Source organism: Dicentrarchus labrax, unplaced genomic scaffold (genome assembly GCF_905237075.1).
Source record: "Dicentrarchus labrax unplaced genomic scaffold, dlabrax2021, whole genome shotgun sequence".
NCBI classification, from domain to species: domain Eukaryota; kingdom Metazoa; phylum Chordata; class Actinopteri; family Moronidae; genus Dicentrarchus; species Dicentrarchus labrax.
This window is the reverse complement of record NW_026136709.1, coordinates 17643980-17656127: the sequence shown is the minus strand read 5'-3', so window position 1 is coordinate 17656127 and position 12148 is coordinate 17643980. Positions and strand designations below refer to the sequence as shown.

General features: G+C 42.5%; 1 protein-coding gene across 1 annotated transcript in view; it reads left to right on the top strand.

Moving 5' to 3' along the window:
* Positions 1-12148, top strand: part of tmem108 (transmembrane protein 108) — a 46090-nt gene that overhangs the window by 21605 nt on the left and 12337 nt on the right. The window contains exon 2 of the mRNA XM_051411020.1: positions 4914-4997. Coding sequence (XP_051266980.1) covers positions 4958-4997 — 40 coding nt within the window. The 5' untranslated portion in view covers positions 4914-4957. The remainder of the gene's footprint in view (positions 1-4913; positions 4998-12148) is intronic.

Sequence of the window (12148 nt, the reverse complement as noted above, 5' to 3'; positions counted from 1 at the left end):
AGTGAGTTATAGTAGTGACATGGAGGTGATGTGTCTCCTCCGGTGCTACGGTCAGAGTCAACGGCATGCTGGGAGCCTAATGTTCTTTTAATGGCTAGTGTGTTGCTGTACCGCGAGCAGGGCCTGGAGGGGGGTAATGGCGCTGATTGATAACCCGCACATCCTCTGCCAGCCTTCATGACGCAGCACCAGCAACTCATCCTGCCAGGTTTACCATCCAGGGACACGACTGACAGCGCTCACACATACAGCTCACCACAGTGACTCAGCAATGTGGCCGTCTTCAGGGATGGAAGGATTAGAAAAGCTCCCTGGAAAACTTTTCCTGCTTTGCAGTCTTGCTGCCTTGCATTTAATTTAGGCTTGTTGTTGCATCGAATCAATACTTGTAATCATTCACTTGTTGTGTGTATCCTGGCTGGACAATTAAGTTATCAAAGCCCCAGAGTCTCTCTTGTGCTTGAGTCACTGGCATTGGTTTTTAACCCTCCTACTGATGAAAAAATGGTTTCATAACAGTATTGTTCCTGGCTGTAGTCAGTAATCAGCTTCCCTGTTGCACAGTAAGCCACAGTCTTACATGATTGGTGCCAAGGAGTTGGTCATTTTGCAAGGTCACCAAGATGGCGTCAACCCCCTCAAAGGTAAAGCTTTACTCCTGAATCACAACCACAATCTCCCCCAGGTTGGGGCCTCATCAGAATGAACACAAGAAACACATGGGCAGAGCAAGACTACAGCCCCAGCAGCACTATCAGGGACTATTTGCTGATTTTCATCAAAGGGTAAAACATCAAAAGAAGAAATGGACGCCCTCTGTGTGGGCATGTCCCCTGGGTCGCAGTGGAAGGGCAGGGCTGAGGAAAGTTGGTTTCACACAACTTGAAATGTAGCTAAATACTCTGAGATCACATCAAGCCTGGGCTTTGATGCAATGAATTCAGCACTGATGTAACCACATTTTTATATGATCCACTGATCTTACTGTAAGGCTGCGGAAAAATGAAGATTTTTAAGAAACTACTGTCAAGAATAAGGACCTCATCAAGGCAGAGTTGGTGTTGCTTCAGTTGCCAGTGTTCTTGTTCTTTATATACATCAGTTTTTATCTGCCCAGTGACTTCAAAGCTGCAGCTTTCACATTTCACCTCTCGTTACTCTGTACCTGCTCCCTCAGACAGAAGCTGTCAGAGAGCTCCCTCCAGTTCATAACAAAGAGATAAACCAAAGCGTGAGAGCATGGCATCAAAAAAATAATCAGTGAGAACACTTGTGATTGCAGGTCCAGTTATCAGTTGACTGTGAGAGCACAACACTGTAGTTCACACCGTCGTCGTCAAGTCCTACACTTCCCTTCCCTTCCTCCCTCCTCCTCCTCCTCTCTCGTTATGGAAAAGCTCTCAGGCTGCAACCGTTGTGGGCAAGCAGCCAGGCTTCTGCCACAACTCCTATACATAACCGCAGAATAGAGGGAAGTCCAAAATTAAAAGCATTGTTATCCCTGCGGCTGGTGGCCACGGAGAGATGGAGTGACAGGCTTATTTCATTGTGACGTCTCGGGTGACCTTGGCTTTGGCCTCTAGTCTGCCCCCCCCCGGCCCCCTCCAGACGCACTATTCAGAGCTGCAGTCTGGGATCTTTAGGGACCCGGGCCTGCCAGCAGGACCGCATACACAAAACCTTTGCTGAGTCCCAGAAACAAGTACATTGGCACTGGATTTCTCACTATCCCTATGGTTTCTGTAATCCCAAATCTCATCCTTTTTTCTTTTTTCCCAATTCTTTTTGAGCCCCGAAATGTCCTTGTGAATGAATTTGAATATAATGTACTATTAGGGTTGCCATGGTGATGGCTGCCGTCTGTGTGCATGTCAGTTGCCATGCAATTTTTTTCCCTCTCCGGTAGGAAGCTAGGCTGTTATGTGCAAAGTACTAAGCTGTCACTGTAAAGCAGAAGAAAATTATTTTGTATTTTTACATCTCTGCTCTGATGTTGTATGCAATAATAGGTGCCATTTAATAGTAATAATTATTTTCATTTTACTTCCTTTTTTGTCTTTTGGGGGGTAAAGGCAGAGTTGTTTTTTTAATTTTCCCCTTTTTTTCCGGTTTGGAATGCCAAATTCCTTATGCACTGCAGTCATTGTCACTGCTAACACTATTGTTGGTTTGGGGAGGGTTTCGACATCCATTTTTCCTCTTGGATACACATTAAGTTTCCCCTTCTTTTCACTTTCCAGTGAATAAAATGCATTAACACATGCTGTTCACAGTAGTTCCTCACCTACCGGTCTTCCAGGGCATTCAGACCGAACAGCACTGCATTAAAAAAAACACCAAGGGCAGCGTTGGTGGGAGTATGTTCTTTCAGGTACCAGTGAGATGATAAAATATAAACCTGGAGGTCTGGTTTGAGTAATACATACAGTTTGAAAGCTTATCTGATGCTGAAACACTGAAGAGTGGGTAAAAGGAAGGGGTTTTTTTAATCTATAGAAAGTTTCCACCATTTCCGATATAGTTATCTAAGAATGTATTCTTGTACATATTTCATTAGCCATTTAAGTGTTTTGCTGGATGACATCATATATGGTTGCTGCAAAAGTTGAGCCAGGCTTTAATTTCTTTTTCTTTTGACATTCCTCTGTGTGTTGGGACCCCTGCTACGTCAACACAGTGGTCTCACTGCAATGATTGAGGGGCCTGTGATTTGTAATGCAGTGGTAATGTGTGAACAGACTCACGCCTCCATCCCACCGGTGGCAATCCTGTGTGGACATGATCCCTCACCAGCTTCCCATCTGTGAAAAAGTACTGGAATTGAATACAGGTTTGTGCGTTGGTGAGCGAGTGTTAAGCGTTGCGGCAACAAAACTGTCAGCAGCTGCCGGTGGACCTCTCATCCTGTCTTTGGTTGTGGCAATGCCGCGACCCTGACTGTCACCCCGTATTATCTTTTACCTGCATGTGTGCACAGAGCTGAACTATGACTCAGCTCCCCAGCTGGAGGCTTGAACAGCCTGTCTTTTGTCCATGCAGCTTGTCCTCCTCCTTTCTCAACAAAAACCTTGCTCTGCTGTGTGATAACAAGTATAAATGAAACACTCCCTCCTGTCACTATCTCTACTGCACCCACCTTCCCCTAGTCTCACCCTTGTCCCCTGCAAATTAAAGAGCGTGTCTATGATCCTGCGTTGGCCTGGCAGCGCTGATGAGGTGTAATCACCGTGGAGAGGCTCAGCTGCTCTCTTCGCACCCTGCCATTGAGCTTATTAGGCCGACATGATGCTAAGAAAAAAAAATTAAAGCACAGGGAAGGAGTTGCTATCACAGCACCATTATGGTGTCACTCTGAGTGGATCCAAGGGTTTCTAGTGTCGTTTCTTCAGATGTGAAACTGGGAAAAACTAATTTTCTGCTGGTACTACTGTATTCTTGCAGCCTCATCTCTTTTGCAATTACTTACTACACTATATTACTACTGAGCCCACGCCATTATAGGTGAAGCTGTGAGTTTGTTTTCATTTTCTAAACACTTGGAACAAGAACAGAATTGTGTGTATATGTCTTCTAAAAGTGTGCCTTGATAGCCAATTTAGTTGATTATTTTACATTATTGTTTTCATTCATTTTATTTTTTATTTCTCCGCTGTAATAGGAGAAAAGGGGCCAGAAGGAGAAATAGAGTTTTTCAATTTGTCAGTGCCGTGGCCATTATTTTATCCTTTTGATTGTCTCCTGTTAAGAGAACAACACCAGAGCTCCATTAAGATTTCCTGCCACGATTTTGTGTTGTGCTGTTGGTATTGTTGGTATATGCTTCCTGCTTGTGCATGTTCAGCTGTCACTTCTACCATTACTCAACAAAGTTTTCAAAACTCTCAAAATAGTCTGGGCTTGCATGGTTCAGATTTATAGCTCCACACAGTTTATAAGCATTAAAAGGTTGCCACAATGGCAGCAATATAAACAGGATGACTCAGATGCAGTGTGTTGCCTCCTCTCAGTCTGCACAGCGAGACTGCATTTATGAGAAATAAACCCATATGAAAGGATCAGTACCCTACTACCCTGTGCTTTTGTTGTCTGCTCCTCTCATCTCACACGTCTCCCACAGAAATACAGGATGCCTGCAACCAGACCCCTCGTCCTGGGGGCCGCAAATCCAATTTCACATGTCACACTCACAACAGATTATTCATGCAGGTAGGGTGAAGGGTGCTTAGGTGTGTGTATTTGTTCAAATACACTTCTTTAGAAATGGTGTGGGCACGTGTGTTGCCCAAGGGCATTTCCACAAAAGGAGGTAAACATACACACACTCACATGCACACACTCTTCTGGGGGTGAAAGGAGGTGTGTGTGTGTGTGTGTGTGTGTGTGTGTGTGTGTGTGTGTGTGTGTGTGTGTGTGTGCGCCTTTCATTTAACAGAAGGCCATCAGTGAGTCATTCTCCTAAAGAGCACCCTTGGGTACCTGTCTCGCTGACACACATGCAGTGGCTATCTCAGAACAAGGCTTACTGGTCAATGTTTAATGCTCCATAATTGGTTTTACTGACCAACACAGCCTGCAGGATGCCAATGCTGATTTGAAGCCTGGCAGCTGAGGCTTACCACCACTGCAGTCCTACCTGGTCTTTTATTATGAATTGTTAGTTACATGTAATTCATATCATCCGCTGTGAGAGGTGTAACTGTCTGGCAGTCATTACATGGATTAAACTGTCAAGGTTAATCCGCACAATCATCCCTACAATCCCTTCTTCCTTTTCCGTGTCTACTCTACTTAAACCTGCCCTGACACAATCACAGTGCATCACACTGATACACTGGCCATGACTTGAATGTGATTTTCATACCTTAGAGTTTCATCATACCTTCTGTTTTTTTTTTTTTTTGTCTCTCTGCTAGAGAACCATGAGCACTGTGGAGGAGGAGCCGGATCACATGATACCATGAAGACAAGCCTGCAGGTCCTGCGCTGCCAGCTGCTGAGTGAGTAGACCCAACAGGAGAGGCAAGGGGCATCTGCAGGGTGTCTTGTCCTGGGTGTGCTACCAGGGACCCAGAATGCCACTGGGCACTGCAGATGCAAAATCAGAAGAGGAAATATCTGCAAAAGTCCTGTTGCTATCATAAAAATACGAATTCAGCAGAATTTAACACTAAGAGAAATGAGAACCATACTTGGTTTACTATTATTTATTGTTAAGAGTAGATTTCTAATGGTATTTATTTTACACAAGTTAATATAACGATAGACTCCATCAAGTAGGGCCAAAAGAAACACACATTATTGAATTTGTGTTTATGCTGCATTCAGGTCACATGGGAGGGACGGTAGATGTTTTTGACTTGCAAACATTTACATCATTGGTTGTATGGTTGCAGAGTGTGAGGGCTAAAAATACTGTGCATTGACTATATATCACTATATTGGTTAAAGTTGTGTGCAGTTCCTTTGAATGACGGCCAGCCATTTTGTTTGTTTTTCAGCCATTTCTGTATTATTGAATTCCATGTTAGACTTATTGGAGCTTTCAGAAAAATCCAGGAATAATTTGACATTTTAGCAAAACTTATTTGCTTTCATCAAGGGGGAGAGGATCGATACCACTCTCATATCTGTCTGTAAAATATAAGTAAATATAAGTCACACTCACGACATAGTTTAGCATAGCTTAGCATTAAGACTGGTAACAGGGAAATTAACCAACTAGCTAGGGGGAACCCTGTCTATCAATACCTCTAAGGCTCATTAATGAACATATTATATAACATTTAGTAAATAATCCCAGATTTAAAAAAACATAACTTTTGTAGAGATTAAACAAACAAGCTCTAATAACAATTTACAACCTTGCATTTTAAATGACAATTAAACAACCTTGAATCATTGAAACATTGAATATATTAATTAATGAGCTTTAGAGGTGCTGGAAGGCAGATTTATTTACTTTGACAGAGCCAAGCAAACTATTTCTCACTACTTACAGTCATATTAACCTAAGCCAACCATCTACTAACAGCAGCTTCATATTTATGTCCATCTTCTCATGTAATTCCCAGCAAGAAAGCAAATAAGCGTATTTCCTGTCAAAGTAATCCATTAATGATGCTATGAGTCATTAGTCATTCTCTTGGTTCCCCGTTGTGCGTGAATACAAAAACAATCATTTATTACTGAAGACCCTGACAATAGAAATAGAAACATCTTATGTAGACATCAGATCCTGTACATACAGCGCTGTATCCCCTTAGTTCTTGTTATAGTTCGAGTCTGTGCTGCTTTAAATTCAGACGACAGGATCAAGGCTGTACGAAGCTCTGGCAGGGTACCAGCGCAGAATGTCACATGAATATGGAACATGGGGGTCAGATTGGGACCCACCCGGCTCCTGGACAGTTAGCTAAACAGGCTGATGATATCTGGTATGCACCCCCAAGCTCTACCTCAGGGCAGCGGTGCCAAAGGCTGTCTGCAGACAAATCTGCCTCAATCCCTCAGAGGTGATAAACTTGGACTGGACTGCTGTGAGCGAAGTGCTTTAAGCTGTAGCAGAGGTGGAGCGAGGTCACATTGCCGGGGTTTAATCTATGGAAGAGAAGTCTGAGTCGAAGCTGCGGACTAGCTTCCTATAGAGTTTATATTGAGAATGGATTTTAAAGCCTCTTTTTTGGTTTTGTTCGGATAGAGCCAGTCTTAGAAAGCATAGCGCTCCTTTTGGTTTGTGTTCAGTTGGATATCCAGCTGGGGTCTGAGTTACCTCGGCCCTTTTCCATCAGGGTTCCCTTTTTACAGTGTTCAGAACTGAAAGGCCCACCCGAAATCTCTGTCTCTGTGCAGTACAGAGACATTTCTCATTTCTCTCTCCGGACCAGCCGACAGATGTGCCTTAACATCCTTCGGCAGCAGGCAAGAGAAGAGATACTGCAGATAGAAGAGAACTACGATTGATGATTCCGCATCATGACAGACATAAGAGCAAGAAGAGGAAGTCCCTGTTTCCCTCTGGTCAACCCTCTCTGCTGTGTTTGTGTTCTTCTATCCTGTACCTTTTCTGTCAGTGCTTCCTATGTACCTACGCGAGCATGTTGTGATGACATAATACACCTGAAACAATGTTGAAAATTAGGTTGTGTCTGGCAGCTCGGTCTTCAAAGCAAAGCCTGACAAGTAAGGCAACTGCTTGCAAATTGCGTTTTGAAGTCAGCTCCTTTAAAAAAAAAAAGAATCGTAAATGATTACACAAGGCTTGAGTAATCTTCCCAGTCTGACTTCATCTTGTCTCATATGATTAAAGTGTGTTGTTGCAACAATTCTTGGTCTTTTTAAAGCCTCCAACAACAATGAAAATGTTGAAACTCTCTGTAAGTGGAAGACATTGGCAGTGTCTGTGACTTTAATGGAGTTGTGCTCCCCAGATTCCAGACAACTTCCTGTTTAACATTTTTCCTTCCTGTTAGATCTTTTGCTGCTGTCACAGTCGCTGTAGCTAAATCATTATCCCAGTAAACAGCAAAAGGCCTCTTTGTTGTTCTTGTTTTCACATTCTCCCGCCGCCTGATTCTCAGATAAACACATCTCTGTTCAAAGCTGCTGTAACCTGACAAACAATTTGCGGAGTATTCAAACAGGAAGCCATTATCCTGTTACGAAAGCTTTCCCCCTTATCTCAGGCCTCACATCTGTAGTGCCCTCCCCGCTCCGCCTCTCCACCACTCCGCCCATGCAGTAGTCCTTCTCAACCAGGATGGTTCCAGAGATCTACAGGATGTGCCGTATCTGTCTATTTCCCCCATGGGACAGACACTCTCCCCAGAATGGCAAACGAACACACCCAGTAGCAAAACCAAAGGAATTTGTCTGTTTGTGCTACTGTAAAAGATGACACTCTGTTTACACGCCCAGTATATGTATGCGCCTCCACATGAGGATGAATTCTACTCATCTCTTGAAAGATGAGTGCGTGACGACAACATCGCCGAACAGGAAGGAAAAGCATTAGTTTCCTTTTAGGGTGAAATGGATGTTGAGCCGCGTTACCACACGACTCAGTTTATATTCTTTGAGTAAGAATACAATGTGGAAGGCACCATACTGGTGGTCATGGTAGTATCATTAGTGATAGGTGTGGTAGTGGAAGAGATGGTGTTAGCATTAATTGTAGTTATTTTATTAGTAGAGGTAGTACTGGTGGTGGTAGCAGGAGGAAACGCAGCAGTAGTAGTAGCATAGATGGTGTAGTTATTACAGAAGTATTACTGGCAGTAGCCTACTAATGGTGTCAGCACTAGTAGTAATTGTATTGGTGGTAGTAGAGATCATTGTAGTAGTAACAGCTAGTGGCAGGAGTAGTGGTCTTTGCAGTATTAATAGTAAAAGCAGTTGTGGTAGAAATATAGTAATTGTGAGGTAAATAACTCCACTGGTAGTAGTATTAGTAGCCTATTAATAGTAGTATTTGCACTCGTAAGAGTAGCAGACATTTTTTGATATTAACACTAATGGTGAAAGAAGTAGTGGTAGTAGAGGTAGAAGTGTTGTAGTAGTAAAAAGTGATATTCGTACTTATAGTAGTAGCAGCAGCAGCAGACATAGTTAAAGTGATATTGGTATTAATCGCAGTTGTACTGGTAATAGCAGTATAGTGATAGGAGTAGTGGTAGCAAGTGGACTTCCAGAAGTAGTGGTAGTTGTTGTAGTTGTTGTAGATGTAGATAGCAGTGTTGCTATTAGTTGTGTAGTGATGATACAGATAGTGATAATCATAGTACTGTAGTGGTACTGTTGGTGGCGGTAATAGTCGCAGAAGTGCAGCGGGTCCATTGAAGTCAGTCGGGGCCGATAGCTCTCTGTCCAGGCGTGATAATCCAATCTTCCCAGCAGTTAGTCAGACAGCTCTCCAGTCGGGCCTGCTGATAAAGGGTTTTGTCTGCTTGAAGCTGATGAATCCGATCTGTTTCTGTGACTCGCTCTGACGGTACGTCAACGTTTAAAATTAAAGGCTTGGACTACCTTTAACAAAACTCTCCATTTAAGGCTTATGATTACTTTGATTCTGGTCTGTCAGCCTTTATCTTCAAAAGTGAGATATGAATTCATTTTGTATTAGATGGCAGAGCCGCGGTGTGTGTGCTGTGTAGGATGTGATAAAGGCTCATTGGTATTCTGATGAGCAGTATAGATAAAGCCTTCTCCATTTGCCCTGAGGGATTTGGGGGAAATCCCATGGAGGTTTGTACGCTACAGTGGAGTGCTTGTGATTACCATAAAACGAGGCTAAATGTGATCCATGGAGGGCCGGTTGGGCTGTGAGGAGGACATCCTTAATTATTGGTTATGGTTCAATGCCCTGGGGTTTCCAAACTAGCAGTTATGCATGTTTATCCCATTAGATAATGAGGTGGACATACAGTAATTCCTTTTAGTTCTCATACTTTTACATCTCAGGCATTGTTTTATATATATTTTTTACAATGACACATGTAGGCAGAGGGTAAGTGTCTTTCTCAAGGGCACGTTGACATAGTTATTGATATACACATACTGCCTTTTTATAAATTAACACCAACAGTCTAGTTTCATAGGTCAGGAACATCCAGAAAAACCCTTTCAGGTGCTGGATAAAGGTATAGAAAAAGACCAAAAATGTAGGACACTGAAGTCATATCCTGTGCATTTTCTATGGGTGTTGACACCAGGGTTTAATATACTCCTATGTTGTCTTATAAACAACAATGTACAGTATCTACAGTTTAGAAATAAATCTTCCCAGTTCATCTTGCACTTTCTATAATCCCTCTAAAGTACAGATGATCCAGGTTGTAACTGTACTATTGGTTGTTTTTTCATCCCATGACTTAGTTATTAACATTAACCCCTACCACTAATACAGTTCAATATTATTAATTTCTTTTTTTTTAGTTTAACATGCACAGAGCACATTGTTAAACACTGCAAATATGCCAAAACCAGATAAAAGATAACTGGACAATGTTACACCCTATAATAGAATATAAGATTCAAACTATACTATATATATATATAAAAAAAAATGTTAGTTAATGTTAGTTAAGATATCATACAGGACATTGTTATTCTATATGGTCAGGTATTTAATCTTAACACAGGTGTTATCATTGTAGTGTCATCTATTTTAACATGTGACCTTGGCCAGATTCTCATTGGTTGTACATATTTTGTTCCCCCAAACGTATTGCTCTGTCATCTCCCTGCGCAGGCAGCATGACGGGCAATAAAGGAAGAACTGTAACAGTTCAGAAGTACAGCCTGACAAACCCTCACAAGCCTCATTGATGGATGACTCTGCAGCTCCTATTTTTGGCTTCCTGTAGAGCCTCCAATTCGAATAGTGCCACTGCCAGCTGCCCATTGATGATGCGACACTGGCTCCAACACTTGCTTTATAGGCAGATTGTCGCTGTACATTCGGGCCACATCGTTCTCCATGGCATGTAGAATGAGGTGACCCCTGGAAACAAAAGATATATATCCCACCCTCGATGGTTAGTAGCCCCCCTACAGGATTGATCATGCAGCCAGGCTAGTGCATAAGCGCTGATAGCCTGCATAAGTGCTCCAGGATGATTGATTAGGCTGGAAGACTCATGATGCATGTGCCTGAACGATATTGTTTTTCTGGAATTGAGTCTTTTGACTGGATCCATGGTAAAAATGTAATGCAGTGAGTTTCATCAGCAGGAGTAAATGTTATGTGTTGGGTTTTTTTATTTCACCGGTGTAACTTTAGATTCAGTGACAGCCGCTCTGGCCCCTGTCCCCTGACATTGAGTCTAATAATGAATGATTGGTGGGACAAAGCCTGCATTGGATCAGTGCGCAGGATCCTGCTTTGCAACATGATTTATTGATGTTCCCGATGGCATCAATGGAGGACTTCAACGAATGTCACCGGCTTCCTATGCATTCACAAGAGCCCTAATTCAGCAGGTTTCCTGCATAAATTGCCCCTCCCTCCATACATCCTGAGCTTAGTTAATAGAAATCAGGCTGACACCATTAGTCAAATAAATGGGGGCATTATCTAACAGTAATTTTACCTGGGCGTTGTTTGTCTCCATGATATTAGCATGTGCTATTCTGAGATGATCAGCTGAGTGATATAGATAGTGAAGGCAACAGGTTGGTGAGAGTGATAACAGTGTACAATGTGTGTGTGTGTGTGTGTGTGTGTCGCCCTCCAGGCCGATAAAACATGTCCTTCTACTACTACATGTAGTAGTAGGACAAGAGGAAAGACCTATAATTCAATGTCACCATTAAAACTGAACACACCAATTTTTGTCTGCATCTAAGCAGAGTCAGAGAATTCATGTTGTTCGCCTTCTCTTTTGCATCATCACTGCTGAAAATGGACTGACTCTTGTTGTGTGTGGTGTTTTTTTTTTTTGTGCTTGTGAAAAAATATCATGTCAGGCCAAAAACAGCCAACAGGCACAATGGTGAAAAAATCATGCTGAGTGGACGAGTGTTGCTGAGCAAGACAAATGTTTTAAAAAGTGCCTCCTATATTCTCCTATCTCTCACACCGTATTTTCCTTTGAATGTCCCTTTTTGGTCCTTGGTCTAATGTGTCTAATCCAACCTTTTTGCTTTTGTTCATGTCTTATCACTGAAGAAAGACCCACATATCTCCCTCTCTTACCCCCACTACACCTCTGGCCTACTCTTTGCACATTTTCCCACCCTGTCCAACCTCGCTATTCTTTCCCTTTTCCATCCAGTTTTCTCATGTTCTTCCCAGTGCTTTAATTCAATAATGGATGTTCATAAAGCTCAATTCACTTCTCGAGCCTTTTCAATCATTTCTCTAGTTAATTCACTCGATGTGCCTGCTTCTGTCTTTGTGGAGGCCGAGCCGGGCTCTCTGTCTGCGTTCACCCTGCTTACGCTCTCACTCCATCAGCCAGACGCCCAACCGTTATGACAAATTATACCCATTTACAACGGTGTGCAACACAGTGCGAAAAAACTGTGTAAAAACACAAAGATACACATGTTATTCCCTGCACAAACACAGAGAAATTCAGCAATAGAATGTATACAGGTTAAAATAGACTCACATCAGCATGTTTTAGAGAAAAATACAGACGCTGTTGCT